Here is a 20,736-nt window from a genome sequence, read left to right as displayed (position 1 = left end):
AGGAGAAATGGAAAGGTCACATGACAAAAGATAGCTATAAAACAACAAAAGATTCTCTTTCAGCCGCACCATAGGAAATTCCCTCCACCCGCTCCGCAACACACACACAAATATAAACAGGAGACATGTTAATGGATACAATCATAATTGAATGTAGTAGGGAACTAAATAGATCAGAAGACTGAAATAGATAAAAAGCCTTTCACCTTTAAGTCATTGGTTCAAGTCTAACATAAGATGGTAGAACCTGAAGAAGTTACCACCCAATGCTACACAATGAATTTCTGTAAGAGTTGCTTCTCTTATTTATTTCTTGTGGACACATTTCACAAAGACCATCATCCCAACTACTTTCCTTGCTGCAGGTGGTAGCGGAAGAGCCCTCCCAAGGATTTGTGGGACATGGCAACTGATTGTACTTACCTTTTGCACTGAGTTCTTGTGAACAGGATTGAGAAACACTGGCAGTATAGTATGAGGAAGCCTTGTATGCAAGGGTTGCCAGTCTGAAAACTGCCATGAGCACTGAATATTCATTCAAAAATAGTATTTATTCCATAGAAAGAATAATCTTTGCATATATCAGAAGGCACAAAACATTCTAAATTTACTCTGTGCACCTTAAATACAAAAAAGCTGAAATATAAGAATTGTAACATAATAAAAAGAAGGCAAGGACAGTCAAAGCAGAAAGTCACAGCAGCATCAATAACTTGGTTGAAAGTTTTCCTTCATCTTGGTTTGTTTATACAGTATTAGCTTCCTGAAAGTTCTATCAGCTTGTATAATTTGGTGACATCACTGATAGATAGTTCTAGTACTATGCAATCAGGGGAACTAATGGTATCAGTGATTTCACGAAGTGATTTATTCTGGGAGGTATTTAACAAAGATGTGCCAGAGAATTTCATGGACATATATAAATTTTTAAAAGAACCACACCATTTGTGTGCTGTATACTCCTGAGCAACACTGGTACTGAGGGTATTCAGCCCACATTTCTTGGCTTAAGTTACCTTTCATTTTAGATTTGCATTTCACCTTTAAAAAGGAATTTAACATACAGCATAAAAAAGGACAGCAAAAGATCCATCTCTATGTACATACACCCACACATTTAAATCAAATTACATAGGTGAAAAAGGAGGACTGAAAACTTGTTTCATTGTATGTTTTGGTCCTCTGCTCACCTCATAATATACACTGGAATTTAGAATAGGTAGATTTCACACACGGTGGTATTTCTAATATAATAATTAGGAAAAAGTACTATGCTCATTAAAAAATTTGCAGGAGAGGACACCAACATATCTTGCTAAAATGAATAGTCTTTTATATTACATTTTTATTTTGCAAGAAAATAAATTATACAACTTAAAAAATAAAATTCAAAAATTAAGCAGTACATCAAAATAGTTCAGCCTGACTGCCATAAAGAAACTGCTACCATTCAAAATTGTACAGCATTATTATCTCAGTATGTAGTGGCACACATTCAAAATTGTAAATACCATATGTAGATTGATATTACAACCTAGGAACTCAAGCTTGCTCAACACACCAGACTACATATAGTGTATATGACAGGAAAGCTTTCATGTATTATTTCACAAAGAATATTTCATATGACCTTGAAGAATTTACAAAGATAGCATCCCAGTCATTTAGATGAAAATAGAAAACTGTTTGACTCTAAGACAGCAAATCTTTCTGTAAAAACTATCATATCTTTCACCCCATTGTGTTTTTAAAATATGCATCTTACATGCTGACTATTCAGAACATATTACACATTTAAGAAAACGTGAAAACAAGAAAGCCACCATTCGTTTTGTTTCTGAAATGTAATTGTATTATGCTCAAAACAAGTGCAAGAGAATTAGATTACTAAACAGAAACTATGGACACTAACAGTGGAAAGACTTCAGAATTAAAACTGAGATCTTCATTAAGTTATTGGGACAGAGAAGGATTTAACAATGTTTCTTAATTCAATGAGACATTAAGAATGTGACAAACTGTATTTTCGCTTCTGTAGTCAGTTTTACTCCATACCTATTCACTGTGACACCGTGAGTGGCACCATGTGTTTCAGATGCAGCACCTCTTTAAGCTAGGTCTTTGGAGATATATAGTCATTGCTAAACTTCAGCTTTAAAAGTGCATTGTTGCCATATTGCAAGTGAAGAATCTCATTTTTATTTAGATCAGAACTCCTCCCATCCCCAAAACACTTTACCGAAAGTATCTACCTATGCCTCATAATATTAGCTTTAAATGCATGTTCGTGAAGGTAACCTGATGAAGAATGCTAAATGTGATTCTGCATCTTTAGGAAATTGCTAGTGTGATTCTCAGATTTAAGGTTTTTTGTTTGTTTCTTAACATAACATCTATTTTCAAATATAAACCTAAGGAAAATATAACAATGTTGTTCACGTGCTGTTAATTATAAATTCTCCTCATCCAGATAATGAGGTATGTTTAGATAAGTTACAGGTTATAATTTTAGTATATGCGAGTGGGAGGGGAAGGGAGAAATATAAATAACTAGCATTTAAGAGTTTGTTGCTGTCTGGATGCAAAGTGAACTGGGACATAATTGTTTATGAAAGTCAATCTCAAAGCTGTCTCCTAGATTTTGGTTAGGGCTCAGAAATTAGTATTGCCCACTTTTACATTTAACTTGCTTGTGTGTGACAATACTTCATGGCTATTATTCTCTGATTTAATGTTGTAAACTGTTACATATTCAAAATAAGTGCTCAGATCATCATAACAGAATTATTTTAAAATTCTGGCTTGTTCGCCATTTCCCAATTATTCCCCAAATGAGCATTACTCTTAATATCAAGTTACAAATGCTGAAAATCTTGTGGCACCATACAAAAAGATTTCTATTCTTAGAACAAAACTAATTTTCGTTTTCTAAATTTAAAATGTTGGCATGTGTGTTACTGGCAAAATACAGAGAGCACCATTTACTTTTAATTCTGAATAGTAACATTTTAGGGCTAAAAATCTCATGTTTCCATGCTACCTTGAAGGTGAAATATGTTTTCACACTATCCACTCATTTATAAGCATCAATAAAGGCATATAAATGTATGCAGTGAGATTTCAATCCGAGTTTTATATTGCCACATATCAGTTTTTCTCGCTCTCTTGCATGTCCATGAAGCCTTCCTGCAGCTGAAGATGTCTTATTCAGCAAGAAGTCAAATATGCACTGTTCTAAGGAACTCGCACTGGCACATACTTCAGTGGTAGGAGACACAGCCTTGGTCTACACTAGTTCACATCAGCACAGCTACGTCTCTCAGGTGTGTGAAAAATCCACACCTCTGAGACATTATACCAACCTATCCGCCCCGCACTGTAGACAGAAAAATTCTTCTGTCGACCTAGTTACTGCCTCTCGGGGAGGTGGATTACCTACACCAACAGTAGAATCCCTCTCGATGGTGTAGGTAGTGTCTACGCTGAAGTGCTGCAGCAGTGCAGCTGTGCCGCAGCAGCATTTTAAGTGTTGACAAGCTCACAGTCGGCTTAAGGCAGTGAAAGACCATCCCCACAATTTATTTTTTTGTAAGATGCTCTTATTTTACGCATTACAGCAATCATGCAAAATTCAATTCCCCACTCATCTACGGAAAGGGTTGGTTTTTTGTTTTTTTTTTTGGAAGAGTGTGTAAAATTAAGGGGGTCCCCCCCATTATCGATTATCAAAAGCAAACAAATACATTTTGTGCCTGGGGTCGTAAATTTTCAGGGCAGTTTTTGCAAGGCTGCCTGATAGCATCTAACTAAGAGTATTCACAGACACTGAGTAAAAGCTGACTTACCTTCCACACACCCCCACCCTCCCCAAGGCAGATTCTCTGCTCCAGTGATACTGATGTCATCAGTCCAATAAGCACTGGAACATTTGAGAAGGAGTTAGATATTACCAAGAGGTTACTTAACATGGCTGAAGGCAGAAGTAACATTTAAAATTTGCCAAATACACATCAGGAATTTTGACAATTTCTCTTCACACACTAAAACTGGGTATTTTTTCTTCCTTAAACCTTTGTAGGTCTCCTTTAGCTACATTCTTCATCTCCTGCTCACTTCAAATCAATAGGCAGCTGCTGCTTTATGTATTTATTTATTTTAAAGGAGATTGACTTTTAGGCAATTAAGAGTCTAAACCCTAAAACATAAAGCCATTGGATACCTGGATATGATGCTACTGTGTGTGTACAGAAATTGCAAAGGGTTATTTTCTCATAAGGGACTTATGGATCAGTTACTTTTTAATGCCTTCAGATGTATGTAGTTATATTCAAACATATGGAATACAAATATTAAATGTACAAGGGAATACACTTAATATTTCTGTTCACTATAACAGACTCAGCCATAAAACAGTTATGGGGAAGAAAGATTCACCTTTTCAAAAGGATTGCAATAAACCATCTGCTCAGATAAGATAAGCAATGTATATCCATATGTTTACAGCAAACGATATAAAACAATGATCTCCTGCTTAAGGAAAAACAACATCCACAAGTTGGAAATATTTTTATGTCACTTCTATGTCAATATTAAAATCCAGTTACTATATTGAAGCACTGCTTGAGCCAACAGGTTGTTACTGTAACAAATACATATCTGTCGTGATGCATCTGTGTCTCTCTCAAATGTTATACATAAAAAGGATCACCAAAGGTGGACACTACATTTACTCTGTTGATCCAAAACACAAAGTGAAAGTGCTACTTCTAGTCCTAATTGCATTTAAAAACAAAAACAAACTTAATAGCAGTTCCTCAGTGCATGAGTATTTGAAGGTCTTTTTTTGTGTGCAAGTACTGTTCATCTAAAAACCCAAACCTGTATTCTTCTGGGTGGGTGTAAATCAAATCTACTTTAAAAAGCTCACAATGGGCTCTTCATGAATGCAAGTTTCCCACAAAACAGCATGCTGTTAAAGTGTGCAACATGAAGGGAATGCCACCATGCTAGCTGAATGAGATTGGCAAAATATAGTCCTCTTGTAAGATAAGGCAGGGATTTTAATATGTAATGAAAGTTTAAATGAGTCCTTCTCCAGCACAAAAACTGTTGCAGCTGTCTGCCCAAGCACCCTTCAATTTGTGTTCTCAGCATCTTACAGAGTCTTCAAATTATGCCATGTATATGAAGGTGTTGATATCCGATTCATCTCTTCTGATATATTTGTGCTCTATAAGCCATTCAATTTGCTCTTTTATCATTTTCTTTTGTGGCAAGAACATGTTTTTCAATATTTCTACCAGTTCAGTCTGAAGCTGAGCATTAGTAATTTTCTTCCGCATTTTCATTATTTGGATAATAGCCTCCTAGTAGGGGGGGAATAAAAAAGAAAAGTGTTTTTGGAAATATCAGGTACAAGTGGCAAAATGAATACATAGGGTTAACTGGGAGGCTGTGGGAAAGGAAAGAGAGCAATTCAGTTTGATGAACACCAATTAAATGTTTTTCCTCAATATGCTGCTAATAGGAAATTTAGCCTGTCAAGTTATAACACTAGATCCTAAAGAAAGTATATATAGTTGGCCTTAGTAAAAGCAACCTAGAGCTAACTTCTGCTTTTGTTCATGCCCAGTCAATCCTACTGACTTCAGTGGATGTGCATAAGAATAAATGAGGGCAGGATCTTCCCATGAGGAAATCACTCCACATACATGCATATTTAACCAGTATGAAATGCAATAACTATGTGGATTAAATGGGTGAGATGAATAGTCTTTAACAGCTGGAAAAAATAATGAATGGTATACAGAAGGTTGTTTGGGAACACAAGAACATGTTGATATTCAAGGAAACTAAAAAGTGGAAAAAATTACAAACTGATCAAAGAAAATACTTGTTCCACACAATGAATAATTAGACTGTAGAATTCAGTACCACTCGAAGTTGCAGAAGCCAAGAACTTGGCAAAATTCAAAGAGATTGGAAATTTATATGGATAACAACATCAAAGATTATAATAGGTAATGCCAACAAAGATTTTGGAAGGAATATTAAACCTCATGCTTCAGGGTTTAAGCCCACCTTTAAACTATTAGAGACCAAGGTAAGATCTAATGTGGAGAGCAGAATACTCCACCTTCACCTACTGCAGGGATCTTAACATTCCTTTGAAGCATCTGGCACTGGCCACTGTCAGAAACAGGACAGTGAACTAGACAGACTACAAGTTTGATCTAGTATGGCAATCTCTGTGTTCCTATGAAGTTTGGTTTAAAACTATATGTTTTGCTCAGCAAATATCTAAGATGGGAATAATGATTTTACTGTCCATATCAGTTATTGCTGGACCAAATGCCTTCAGTCACTCACCGAAGAAAAAAGGGCACACTCTATGTTTTTAATAACCTCTAAGAGGAGAACATTAAAAAGGGCTGGTTTTCTTTGGGCTTACAACAGAATGCCCCTAAACAACAGACTACTTTGGAATGATCTGCACTGTAGAGATCTTTGAAGTTAGTATGCTACACAGATCTATACTTTGAATAATCATTTGTCGGCTAGTTTGGTAAGAACTGAAAGTCACATCCTACAACCATCCTTCTTAATTCACCTAACCAGCTACTGAATACATTTCATGAAGAGGTTGGTGGATAGAGAGTATACAGTTAACTGCTGAGAGGATGACTAAGAGTTATGATGGATTTCAGTCACCAACTTTTGAAGGAATTTAGAAGGCATTCATCGTGCTACCTTACTTTGTGGCTGGTATACAACATGGGTCAGCCACTAAGGCATTCACTCGCTCTGTGTGCTAAAATAATTGTCATTAGAAAAATTATCTTTCCTTTGAAAAACAAGCTCTCAGGCATCAAGGAGCTCAAAAGGAGTTTCCATTAGCTTAGCCATGACCATGCATAAATCAAGCTTTCTGTTGAAAGAAGAGCCAAAATGTCAAGTGGACCCAGGTGGCACAGTTTGCTAGAGAGCTGGCTGCAGTGACCTGGGGATCTAATCCCTGACCATGATCAGAAAGAAACTGCAAGTTGAAGTTAATTGTGAAATGCTGAGAGTCCACTGCAAGGCGTGGTGTATGATAGTTTTACTGACTCCATTGAGGGTTATCAGCTTGGAGACTTTCCAGATGGGTATGTATTTTTACAGAACTCCATTTTTTATTAAGTTTGTGAAATACTTTTAAATCTTCACTAGAAATTAAATGAAATAAGGGATGTTAAATCTTCTCGAAGAAAGCATGTCACTCCTTTGTACTTAAAGGCTGATAAGTCTTTCACAAGAACGCTGCTCTCACCCATTCTGTGTATAGAACAGTCAAAGAAAAATTAAAACCATGATACACTGTTTCTTCATCTTTGTCAGGAACTTCTGCCCTGGCTGGAGTGAGACTCAGTATCCCACTGTCCCCACTACAAAGCGTCCACTCCCATTGCATTGCTCTCTGCCATTTACAGATGACAGTTTGTTGTTACATCAGAACAGAAGGTCAATATTATCTGTAAACAAATACAAATAGGCACTCACCAGGGCTCAAATTGAGCCTCTAAGTCAAAACTAAGCATCCCACCCCCATACTATCCCACCACCGAATCTCAGATTTGATCTGACTGAACCCCTTTAGAAGCAAGAAATTAATTTTGCTTCCAGAAGTCAGTCAGTTTTTGACATCCCTGCTCAGAGCCCTTGCAAGAAAAATCAGCTACAGTTGTTTTTTCTATGATTTGGACACCTGCTTGCTGGAAACTGGACCATAAATTAGACCACCAGACACCTTTCACACAGGTTACCAGATAGCCATCAGATGGGTAACAGCTTTCATTTACTACTGATTTGTTCTGCATACAAACAAATTGCATAGGTGAAAAGTTAGATATCTAAGGCTAATTTTCTAACTCATCTAGTCATTCTCTAATATAGTCTTCAAAGGCTTAAGTGAGAAGTTGGTAACAGTTCTAAAGCAAGGCTATCAAATTTAGTTATTTTCAAAAATCTGCAGATTTTTACATTGAAAATACATAACTACAGTATAGATGCCATTGGGGTAAGCAGGTGATTTCAGCAGGTAAGCAGGGGACAGATGGGCTATTGGCACCTAACTATAATTGGAAGTGTTGCTTTTTGACACCCAGGAAGCAGCCAAGGCATTTGATAATGGGGTCGGGTATGAGTCTCCCTCTTTTGGCGAGGAGACGAGACACTAGATTTGAAAAGGAGTGGAGGGTAGGTTGAATTTCCCACTTTGTATCCCCCACTGACCCTTGATAGAAGCTAGCTCCCCACTGCACTCCATCTCAATATTTGCCACTGCATCCAGCAATGAAGTACATTAGCTTGAGGATTCTGCTATAATGACCAGCAGTGAAATTAACCACACTGCCATTTATAAAACAGTCTTTTGTTTTCGAGTTAACAGCTAACGGAGATGAATTGAGGTTGGGCAGCAAACGCCCCTCAGAGCTATTGTTTCAGGCTGACTTCAGGGGGACAAGTTCACAGTTGTCTCAATTTCTGAAGGCTTTCTTCACAACCATAAGAGCTAGAGACTGGATATTTTTAAATGAAAACTTATATTTGGGAGCAATGCTGCAGAGTACACAGTTCCCAGGTTGAACACATTTATGAAACTTTCCCTCAAAAAAAAAAAATTCATGCATTGTAAACCCTCTTCAAAAACAACCCTCATTTTGAATTCCCCCCATACTCTAATTACACTGATGAGCATCTAAATCTGAGATTCTCAAACTTCACTGCGCCGCGACCCCCTTCTGACAAAAAAAATTACAACAGGACCCCAGGAGGGGGGATCAAAGCCTGAGCCCGCCCGAGCCCCACTGTCCCAGAGCGCTGGGGGTGGAAGCAAAGCCCAAGGACTACAGGCCTCCCCCGCCTGGGGGTGAAACCTGAGCCTGGCCGCCCAGGGCTAAACCCCTTGGGCTCAGGCTACAGCCCCAGGATTCAGCCTGACCCCAGCAAGTCTAACTCCAGCCCTCGTGACCCCATTAAAATGGAGTCGCAACCCACTTTGGGGTCCCAACCCCCAGTTTGAGACCCGCTGGTCTAAATAAATAAAACTGAAAGGAAATACAGTTTGAAAACAGCCTTTTTCAAGTGGTGCAGAACAGAAAAAATAAGTACTTTTAAACAATAGTGGTAAAGCAACACAACAACACAGACTCCTTGTGCTCTGCAGACTTCGTGAGGTTGAGCTTAAAGCTATTTTTATCCAGTTTAATAAGCTTTTCGTGGAAGAACATCTCAGAAACAGAGGTGGCATATGGTAGTAGTAGTTCACCAAAGGAAATGGGACTGTTTTACATTGCTGTGTTAAATTTTACTTACCTGGGTTCGTAATATTCTTAGCTGGACAATTCCTTCATTCTCCTCTTCTCGCATTCTCTCTGTAGTGAGCTGCAACCGACCAATCAAGTTTATCTTACCCCTTTTCTGAACTTTAGCATTTTTTCTGAAAAAGTCAATTATATATGAAAATAAGCCAAAACATACCCATTTTACATTAAGAAGGAATTCACATTAGACTCACAGCAAAGCACAGTATAACAGTACTGCAGCAATGGTTGGAAATGGCTGGTTGGCAGTCAATACACAATTGAAAACCCCATCCCCCAAAACAAGTGTAGGTTAGTTTAATGCATCAACAGATGAAAAATATACACAACAGATGTCAAACTGACAGGCTAGACTGCTGAACTGTGATATTATGCAGTTTTACAGACAAAAATACTTCACGTACAATATAAGTTCAGGGTTCTGGACAAGGAGCTTATACAAAAGTAAAATTAGGAAGTTGGGCTACTTTCTTGTTCCTCATAGAGGCTGGTTGTCTATCAGAGAAACATGTGGAAAAATCAGATAAATTATGATAAATATGATAATCATGGTGACAGAATTATTCAATTTTCACCCCCAACATTTTTCCATACTGCTTCCTCGGTATCATGGTGTTCTGTCATCCGTTCCCCCAGCGTATGTTCCAAGAAGGAAGCAGAGACATCTTCAGCCCTTTGGAGGGGACTCAGCAGCTACTGGGAACTAAGCAGCAGTTGTCACTATATCCCCCCTCTAACAAGGCCAAGCAGCAAATAGGAGAGAGTCACAGAATCTGATCCCCACCGCAAGCTGCCAGCCCTATTGATAGTTATTCATGATAAAAAGAGCTAATATCTTCTACATAAAGTGCCCTGAAGCAAATGTATATCAGATGTTAATGTCTTATTTCTAAGGCATCTTTCATTCTGAAGGATCCCAAAGCACCAATATGAGATTTTTACACTCCCCACAGCAATATGGTCACCTCTATCGTAAGATACAGCAGATGAGCCACTTTTTAACAGTGCACAAAACATTAAACAATTTAGAACAAGAAGTGAAAATATCATTCTTATTGTTTCTGACACCATAGGGTAAAAATGTAGATAGAACAGAATCCAAGTAGAAGATTGATGCTAACACACTTATTCCTGCTTGAAGTGCCATGGACTCATTAGTAACAAGTCATCAAAACCTCAATTTTGCATCTTACTGCGAAGTGATTAAGAAATCAGCTTATTTCAAGAGAAATCCTTCAGTATTAAAACATTATATATTTTCATTTTCAAAGAATATCTTACATTAAACTGAACTCCTGGTTCACTGAGAAGAGGGTTCCTTCTGTAAAGTCTTTGGGCGAACTGACTTGAGGTTCATACAATAAAACCTGACGTTTCAGCTTTGGAAATGCTACAAGAGACTACAGAGAAAGGGGAGGGGGAAGAGACCATAAAAATGAAACATTAGACTCTTAAAACAGAACCAACCAACCTTTAGGATTTAACTGTGTAACAGAGAGCTGTACCATACACTCATTGCTACAGGGACTGTGTAGTCTTATTTGATTGTAAAAAGCTCATGTATGCTGTTGGCACTCATAATAATCTAATCAGCATCAAGTCAATGATTTATTAAACACTGTTGTGATACATTATTTACCACATCTCTCTTTTTGAAATGTTTTAATATAAACAGTATCATTCAGAAGAGCTGAAGTGCATGAACTCACAGCCACAGAAATGGCCAGTGGTAAATCTGATCCATTCAAGATTTCTTCTTCTAGAGTTTCTGCTGATCTGAGTGGATTACAGGAGTGTTCCCCAAAAAATTAAGTCACTTTTAAATAAAGTACATTTTAGTAGTAACTGCTGAACTCCTAAAACTTGATGAGTCCTACAACAAAAACAAACTATTACAATTGCATTCTCTAAGCAACATTTGGCCAGAAAGATTTAGCTACCTCTAAAAGTTTAAGTTGGGCAATCTTGACAGGAAAGAATGCCTACAGGTAAAGGCTATACATATTAATGCAAAGCACAAAGAAGCACCATTGCAATTAAAAGGCTAGTTAGGAAAGGTTTTCACTCATTTCAAATGCACTGCCAGAGTTAGTACTTTCAAAGAATATTCAGGTGGATATTTAAGTATTAAATAAAGGTAAAGAAGAAATCTGTTTCAACAGAAAGGGAAAATACCCATAAAGTCCTCCTAAGTTCTGCATCAGGGAGCTCAGTTGCCAGTTTAAGATTTTCAAAGCTGATTTTCTCTCTGGGTCTTTGGTTCCATGCAAACAGCACAGCCAGCTGAAACGTTGTTACCTCTAAGTCATACTGGCCAACCTCATTCTTAAATGTTATCTGAAAACAGAAAAAAATATATTTTTGTTCATTAGGTTTTTTTGTTTTGTTTTGTTATCTGAAAACAGAAAAAAAAATATTTCTGTTCATTAGGTATTTTGTTCATCAGTTGTTTTTTTAAGTGCAAACATATGGTTTATTACTGTAGACAGATACAGATTTTATACATAAAAAATTAATAGTGAACTCAATATACTTACAATTCCATTGGACATAAGATGATGCCAGTGCAGTTTTCTGCCACTGTGATTCTTTTTGTAGAACTCTTCTACTTCTGGGATGAGGTCTTCTAATTCCGTGGGTAGCGATACAAACACTTTTTCAGAACTTCGAGACCAGGCACCAGCATTTAAAATTTTAATATTCACAGAATCAGCTATAAAAACCAGACAGTATTAAAATATATTAATCTGAAAATATACCACCAAACCAGAAAGCCAAGGAGCATGATAACTGTTTTTGACCTCAAAGTAAGATGTGTTCTAAATGACAGCCTATGGTCAAACTGAAGTCTAAAAATGATAGAAATTCCAAGTTTTAAAAGAACTATTCTTTAACATGAGTTAAACAAATATCAAAACACATTTGAGAACTATACCTGGTAGGGCCAATTTATTATTTTTGTGCATTTCTTTGAAGGCCTGGTTCAAGTCTTCAGATACTTTGATATCCTGGAACATCCTAGCCAATTTGTTTACATAGTCTGCTGGCATACCTACTTCCTGTATAAACAGATGACAAATTACACCAAAACACCACAATCTTTAAGATAAAAGCTTACATACATCAGTCTTCAGGTTTACAATAACTAATTTTAAAATAAATGATTTTAATAAATTTTAAAATAAATGACTTTAGTAAAAAAACCAGATTGTGGCATTTTGTGATAGCAAGTCGTAATCTTTCTGTATATATCACAACTATATCATATCAGGGCCGAAAGAAAATGCAATTACTTTCAAGAATCAACATAAAAAAAGGTAAAAACATTAAGAGACTGATGGATCCTACAAGCTGAAGGGGCTTAAACCAAAAAGTTTAAGGTGTGCAAACAAACATGCAAAAATGTATAGTTAACTTACATGCAATTTCCATGAACGTGCTCACAAATCACAAATGAAATATATGGCAGAATGCAGGTGTAACAGAGCAGGAGACATACAATTCTCCCCCAAGGAGTTCATTCACAAATTTAATTAACGCATGATTTTTTTAAACGACTGTCATCAGTGTGAAAGCATGTCCTCTGGAATGGTGGTTGAAGCACGAAGGGGCATACGGATCAATGTTTAGCATATCTGGCATGTAAATATCTTGCAGCGCTGGCAACAAAAGTGCCATGTGAATGCCTGTTATGACTTTCAGGTGACATTGTGAATAAGAAATGGGCAGCATTATCTCCCGTAAATGTAAATAAACTTGTTTGTCTTAGCGATTGGCTGAACAAGAAGTAGGACTGAGTGGACTGGTAGGCTCTAAAGTTTTACATTTTATTTTTTTGAGTGCAGTTATGTAACAAACAAAAAAAATCTACATTTATAAACCCTACTTTCACGGTAGAGATTGCACTACAGCACTTGTATGAGGTAAACTAAAAAATACTATTTCTTTATTACTTGTAAGTGCAAATATTTGTAATAAAAATCACAATATAAAGTGAGCACTGTCAACTTTGTATTTTGTGTTGTAACTGAAATCAATATATTTGAAAATACAGAAAAACATCCAAAATATTTAATAAATTTCAAGTGGTATTCGACTGTTTAACAGTGCGATTAATCAACAGCCCTAATACAGAGGCATAAAATATCCAAAATTGGTATAATTTAAAATAGAAAAGTCACACATGACAGGAGAAACATTTAAATTGAAGAATAAAAACTGATCATCATCAACAATAACTAAGAAATGAAACAAGTTTTCAGGATACTTACTCTCAGCCATTCCACCATATTCTCTTCAATTTCACTATCAGCTGATATATCTAGTATCAGACGTCTTGTCAAATGAGCTTTGTGGTATCGCATGAAAACATCCTTATTCTGTACATACTTAAGTACCAAAAGCTGTTAAAAATAGATTTCAATGATTATTTATTTCCATGCCAAATCAAACCACTTCATTTACAGTTTTTTTTCAAAACCGGTCCTACATATCACCATAAAATAAAACTAGTGCAAGGCTACTTCAGATTTCCTTACAAAAGAATCATGTTACAAGCTAGTCACCAGTTGTAAAATTGTTACAGTATCATAATCACCAATTTCTTCAACGAAATCACTGAGGAACAGGCCCTTCAATGGTGCATCAGCTCTGCTTTGTATTTAAACTTTAATTTCCTGTCTATATTTTCAGATTCTTGTCTATTATATATTCATCATGCATGAGACTTGTATTAGTGTAATACACAATATGTAAATTGTAAACTTGCACATTGACGTTGCTGTCCTGTGACAGCATATGGACATATAAATATTCTCTCTGGAGGTTTCAGTTTCAACGATTAATATTCTAGTATAGCAATATTTTTTAAGATGAAATCCTGAAAAAACTGTCTACAAAAATAAAACAGCAAAAATTATTTCTTATCTTAATTAAAAAGAAGTTGAGAGCATGCACATACCACTTCCTTAAGCTTTGCTTCAATTTCTTCAGAGGTTAATTTTTTGCTTAGTGGTGTTTTTCTTAACAGCATGTCACAGTAATTAGCAAGCAGTTCAGGGCATTTGGACTCAGGCTGTGTTTTCAACCCAACCCTAAAAGCAACATGAAATGAAAACTCCATAAAACTGAAGAGAAACCTGCTATACCAGGTTAACAAGAAACTACGATTAAAGGAAAGGGAATAAATGACCAGGTAAGAGATCCTATCTCAACTAAACTGTTCCAAAATGAAAGGTAATTCCCTCTTTCATTGCCCTTATCCCCTCCCCATTCAGTCTAACAGTAACCAAAAGATGACCAAGTGTTTCCATACATCTCTTCAACTATTGCCGTTTGGAAATTTCAGAATGCAATTAGCTAGGTTTAATTTCAAACAGTAATTTGCATAAACACCTGAAAGGTGGGTGTCCACATACTGGCTAGAGTTCCAGAAAAGAATGATCAAATAAGGGATGCATTTTCTGTGTCTTCCTGCTACTAGCGCAGTTTGATGGGTCCCAATTAACAATGCGGAGAAATGCATTTCATAGAAGCAAGAGAGCAAGCCACTATTGTCACAGACACACCAAAAAAGTACTGAACGCAAACCACTGGAAGGGGGTTCAGAGACAGCAGACCTGAAATCCCACCGCTACAAGCTGAATCAGCAGAACTACAATATTAAGACTGTAGTGCCCCACAAAGTATGCAAGAGCCACAAGATAGCAGTCTTATGGAACACTTCAGACAACTCAGTGCTTTTAGGACAAAAAGCAGCTTGTAGTACAGGGTTGTCTGATGGCCTTTTGAAGGTCTCAGAAATTAAAGTATAGAACCTTTAGGTTACTGTAAGCCTTGAAGCCTTGGCTTTGGAATAGTTTCTTGGGATTTTCTGAATGATGGGATCAAGCTATTTTTTGGGCCACAGAAGAATTCAACAGGTATCAAAGCTTTATTTTGTCTGCTCAAGGTTTAAGGCACAAACTAGGCAGGAAAACGTCCTGGTTAAGGTAAAACAGACCAAAAGGTAGAAAACTTGGACAAATTCATGGAATGAATGACATGCAAAAGAATTCTGAATAGGAAGAATATGACAAAACAGTGACTTTTTCTACCATTCACGTTAATATTATGATCTCTAGGAAAACTATGGGCCAGGAATGTCATTAGTGGTTCAAATGGTGGAAGAGGGTGTGGTAGAAAGGCTAAGCTGTGAAAGAACTAGATGCAGGTTCTAGGGAGGGACAACAGACTTAATCGGGAATCTTTGTTTGGAAACTGTGTTAAGAAATTGGACTTCGGTGAGTGAAAACCTAGTGGAATTCTCTTTACATTACCTTTGTATGTACAAACAGCATGCCAAACCTGGAGAAAACTGGGCTCCAGGCTTCTGCCAGGTTGGTTCCTTCAATAATTTAGGGGGCACAGCAATCTCTTTTACCGACTACAGTTTACCCCAGTCTAGGTTAGAAAAAAAAAGACACTGGTGCTGCAAACACCCTGGTGAAATCCCATGTGAAATTTTCCATATAAGGCGCTGACAGGAAAACAGATGTGGGTAAAAGTTCCTATGATGAACGACTGCCCTGCCTGTAGCCCAAGTCCATATGGACACCAAGGAATGTTCTGGGATGCTGCTGGCTGTGGGAATACTGGAGAAAATATTCTTTTTGAGTAGTTAGTGGGAAATGTTGTAACTGGGTAACCCCAGAGGGCACAGATGCAAACTCACCAAGGCCAGACAGTGGCCCGGAAGCTGAGCTCACAATTTACCTTTACCAGGGAAGAAAATCAGTGTCGACTATTTTGGTGGTCAAAAATCATGCCAGAAGCAGAGAAAAAGATACAGTTCAAGGTTTTATGGATTCAAAACCCTGCTGGGAGAAATGATAAAGAGCACTCCCTCAAACTCATGATATCCAGCAGATGTGAGAAAAGCCCCAGCTGGGTATAAAGCAACTGCTTAGGGAAATGCAGAGAAAACGGATTTCCCCTTAATCTGTGGCTTCAGGGTTTCAGTCAAGATGAATCATTGAACCAGAGTGGAGACAGATGAGGAAGCACAGCTCACCTCTCTTCAGCAGGTGTGAAGAAGAGAGATTTCACCTCATCCGGCAAGAGAAACTGCTCACTTGACAAAGGCACTGCAATACTAATATCCTCTCTGCAGGGGGCCAAGCCTCTCATGGCTGCCCCAGCTAACCAGAAGTACTGGGGTGCCAAGGACTGTGGGGGACCCATGAACTCTACCCAGTCCCAACAAGCAGTGGGATTCAGCACTTGGATCCTCCCTCACAGAGTCTGGTAACTGTCCAGCAAGGGGCGCTCAACCAGATCTGTGACAACACACTATACTCCATTGTCAGGAACTATGTTTTAGCATTCTATTTGCTAAAAGTAACAATAACTATCCCCCTCTGCCCTTAAAAATGCAACGTTTTAAACATTAGAACTAAAGTGTTTTTGCCCAAGTGAACAGGGCTCTTAATTTTCAATTCTGACTGTTGCAAATAAGTGGTTTCCAGACCACGTGAGCTGACAAGTTTGTCAATCAATAGCTGTCAGAGACCCAACCAATCAGTGCTGTGTGTAAACACTATTTACAATTAAGAGACTCCCTGACAAGATATACCAGGTACTGAAGATACAACTGACTAGGAATATCAACATGGTATGAATGTTTAAGTTTTAGAGGAATCACATTGACTGCTACATAAACTTAATCATTACACAAAAGCCCTGACTTCTTTGAATACAAAAAGTTTTCAGTTTTTCAAATTAAAATAGATAGTGAATTACTTCACAATTTTAAAACCATAATTAAAAGAAAAATACAGCCTCTACCCATAATAGTAAACTATAAGAAGGACCCGTTTTTACTGGATACAGCTATCATATGGTTATTATAAGCAGATTCATACTTTTTGGTAGCGCCCTACCAAATACACAGCCACAAAAAAACACGTCATGGACTGTGAAATCTGGCCTCCCCCGTAAAATCTGGTCTTTTGTGTGCTTTTACCCTATACCAGCAGTTCTCAAACTTTAGTAACCCAAGGACCCCCATTTTGATTTAAAAATTTTTCATGGACCCCCCAAACCCCTTGCTCAGCCCCAGGCCCCATCCCCACTCCACCTCTTTCCCCAAGGCCCCACCTCTTTCTGCCCCCACTCCATCCCTGCCACTCCTCTTCCTGCTCTCTTTCCCGAGAACATACTGTCCCTGCTCCTCCCCCTCCCTCCCAGCGCCTCCTGCATGCCACTGAACAGCCATTCCCTGGTGTGCAAGAGGCACTGGGAGAGAGGGGGAGGAGTTGATCAGTGGGACTGGCGGACCCCCTGGAGTACCTTCACAGACTATCAGGGGTCTGCGGACCCCAGTTTGAGAAACGCTGGCTTGTACGATATAGATTTCACGAGGGACACCAGCGTTTCTCAAATTGGGGGTCCTGACCCAAAAGGGAGTTGTGTGTGGGGGGTGCCACAAGTTTATTTTAAGGGGAGGCCACAGTATTGCCAACCATACTTCTGCGCTGTCTTCAGAGCTGGGCGGCCAGAGAGTGGAGGCTGCTGACGAAGGTCCTAGCTCTGAAGGCAGCAGCGCAGAAGTAAGGCTGGCAATACCATATCATGCCATCCTTACTTACAGTTTTCCAGTTGCCCAGCAGCTGCTGCTCTCCAGCTGCCCAGCTCTGACGGCAGAGTCGCTGCCAGCAACAGCACAGAACAATAGCAGTACCGCAACCCCCCCTACAATAACCTTGCAACCCCCACACAACTCCTTTTTGGGTCAGGACTCCTACAATTACAACACCGTGAAATTTAAATATCTGAAATCATTAAATTTATGATTTTTAAAATCCTATGGCTGTGAAATTGAACAAAATGGACCATGAATTTGGTAAGGCCCTATATAGGAGACTGCTACAGAATTTAGATGCAGATTGTCACAGCATACTCAGGATTTGTATATAATCCTATGCTGACATTCCATAGGACAGAGAATGCACAATTTCATCTTTCCAAATGAGGCTCCTGGCCAAAAAAGTGTCTCTATAGCTTATCAAGTTTTCCATTCTCAGTTTGAATGCTTACTTCCTGAGGGTTCCTATTGCCTGGACACAAGGATTTTCTTTCTGCCTTTGACATTTCTATCTCAAGAATAGACCATGCCCTGATTGATACAAGGTCCTTCTGGACCTAGTGACAATCTCGTGGTCTCTTTGACTAAAGTTCTCTCCTTCAAATTATAGCTTGAAACTGCTGCCTTGCTGTGGAAATTCACAGTCTGTTCACAGGTCACAAAAATTCTGGTGAACAACTCCTGCACTAGGCTCCCTACCCACAGTGCACCTATGTCTTTTCTTTCATCCCACTTCCTCCATTGTCATCATTATCTCAGAGAAAAAGAAAGTAACAGATGTGTATAAAATAAAGTGCAATAGGACAGAAGCTGACAATGGCCTCCTCCTTCCTGCCTGATTCAGAAATTAAAACAGTAGAGGGAAATAAAAGTTGTACCCTAGCTGAGGGGAATGAAAATGCTTGGCACTCACTGCCAGCTCTAAGTATGACTTTTGAAAGAGGACTATCCATCAGTCTGGATAGTGGCAGTCCAGTAACAGTATATGGAGAGACAAGGATTTCTGCATTACACAGCTCAACAGCAACTTTACATAATTAATAAAAACGCCATTTTAATAAAGAGGGGTATTATTTAAAAAAAATCACTATCCCTAAACAGTCCTGGACTACATCAACTTATATAAACCCCAACTCCAAGTCATTATAAACAATGTAAAAATATTTCAGCAACAAAATACTACAAGTGAAAGCCAGTTTGATAGGCTACATTTTTTATTTATATCACTGATCTGTCGTTATGTGAAAAAGTTCCTCAGAGTATGAAAAAAGGTACAAAGCCCAAAAAGGCCTTTTTTTTCATTTCTGTTGATCCCAAAAGCACTCAAAGTAAACAGCAGTAGGACATTACATAGTGTTCTTAAAACATTAAAAAACATTATTGAACTTGCCTGTTCAAATTTAAATTTGACATACTTGATTCACATTGGTATTTAAATGGCTTACCCTTTCTGCTTCAATGGCAATTCAAGTTTAAATATTGTAGCATCATTCACAACTGCCTTATATGCCTAAAATGAATAGTTAAAACAACAGTATAAAACACTTCATTTAATTTTTTAATAATGTATTCAAATATGAAACAACTCCCATCTCCCTTTTTTTAAAGTTACTATAGTAAGTGTCTGTACCACTCTAACCCAGGTCCTTTACTCGTCCAATATGTTTGTAGACTGCTTTTCAATACGTTTGTCTTAGAAGCAGGCTAAGGCTTTTTTTGTATTAAATCAATTGATTTTAATTCATCAGTGCTACACATTTCCAGAGCTTGTCCGTGATTTCCCCAATCCTTTTAGGTCACTGACAGGCCCTGGAAATGTATAGCACTGATGAATTAAAGATCAATTGATTCAACATTAAGAATGTCTTAGAAGTAGGCTAATGCTAACGTACTGAAACGCAGCTTTTTCTTAAGCCCCGATTCAGCAAGATACTTCAGCACATGCCGAACTTTAAGCATGTGTGGGGTTCCACTGAAGTCAGAGGACTATTCAGAATTATACGTACAACCTGGAGCATAACTACCTTGCTGAATCAGACACTTAGACTATAAGCTCTTCAGTACAGTCAGCATCTTCATAGGTGCTGTACCATTAAACAAAACTATCAGCTCCAGTCCTGACTGGGTCCTTTGGGCACTACCACAATACAAATAATAAAAATCAGGTTACCAATTACCTTAAAAAGATTCTAACCAGCTTTTTATTCAACAAGTTTATTAGCATAAGAACAGACTTCAGGACTCATCAACAAATGGGCAATGGGATTTTAGAGGCATAATTTATTATGGATTTCAACAATTTAAAATAAATGAAGACCAAGATCAGTTAAATTAAAACATATACCTTATCTCTTGCAGTAAGAAACCTCGGGTCATCTTGAAAAGCTTCTTTAACCAGCTTACTAAATCGATTAAATAATGTAAGCAACTGCTCTACATATTTCTCAGAATCCTAAAATTAAAGCAGCAAAACAACAAAACAAATGAAAACAAAAGCCAATCTCCAGGGGGAAAAAAAAAAAAAGAGGTTACTCACCTTGTGCAGTAACTGAGGTTCTTTGAGATGGTTTTCACTGCAGGTTCTCCACTTTAAAGTCTTGATGCCCTGTGCTTGCAATTGGAGATTTGTGGTAGCAGTGCCCGACTGCACCGTGCCGGCACCATCTTGTGCCACTCCGGGCGGTTACATAGCAGTATGCGGCTAACTGTCCCTCAGTTCCTTCTCTACCACAGAGAATCTACATGAAACTC

At 38.0% G+C, this 20,736-nt stretch overlaps 1 protein-coding gene across 7 annotated transcripts in view; it reads right to left on the bottom strand.

The window, feature by feature from the left end:
* The window catches only part of CUL5 (cullin 5), a 90,963-nt gene that overhangs the window by 9,652 nt on the left and 60,575 nt on the right, over positions 1–20,736 (bottom strand). For 4 of the 7 annotated variants that reach the window (XM_037890276.2, XM_037890291.2, XM_043529955.1 and 1 more), the window contains 10 exons: positions 20,330–20,437; positions 19,431–19,495; positions 14,323–14,455; positions 13,634–13,765; positions 12,298–12,421; positions 11,900–12,075; positions 11,538–11,699; positions 10,644–10,762; positions 9,355–9,478; positions 1,326–5,366 (listed from right to left, as the gene is read on the bottom strand). In XM_037890276.2, the coding sequence (XP_037746204.1) occupies positions 5,172–5,366; positions 9,355–9,478; positions 10,644–10,762; positions 11,538–11,699; positions 11,900–12,075; positions 12,298–12,421; positions 13,634–13,765; positions 14,323–14,455; positions 19,431–19,495; positions 20,330–20,437 (1,338 nt within the window). In that variant the 3' untranslated portion in view covers positions 1,326–5,171. Of the gene's footprint in view, positions 1–1,325; positions 7,512–9,354; positions 9,479–10,643; positions 10,763–11,537; positions 11,700–11,899; positions 12,076–12,297; positions 12,422–13,633; positions 13,766–14,322; positions 14,456–19,430; positions 19,496–20,329; positions 20,438–20,736 lie in introns of those variants that run through there. The other 3 variants (XM_043529946.1, XM_037890297.2, XM_043529937.1) reach the window with 3 other exon arrangements.

The sequence above is a fragment of the Chelonia mydas genome, chromosome 1 (genome assembly GCF_015237465.2).
Source record: "Chelonia mydas isolate rCheMyd1 chromosome 1, rCheMyd1.pri.v2, whole genome shotgun sequence".
Lineage (NCBI taxonomy): Eukaryota > Metazoa > Chordata > Testudines > Cheloniidae > Chelonia > Chelonia mydas.
Note: the sequence above shows the minus strand (reverse complement) of the source record. Positions and strands in the feature narration are given on the sequence as shown.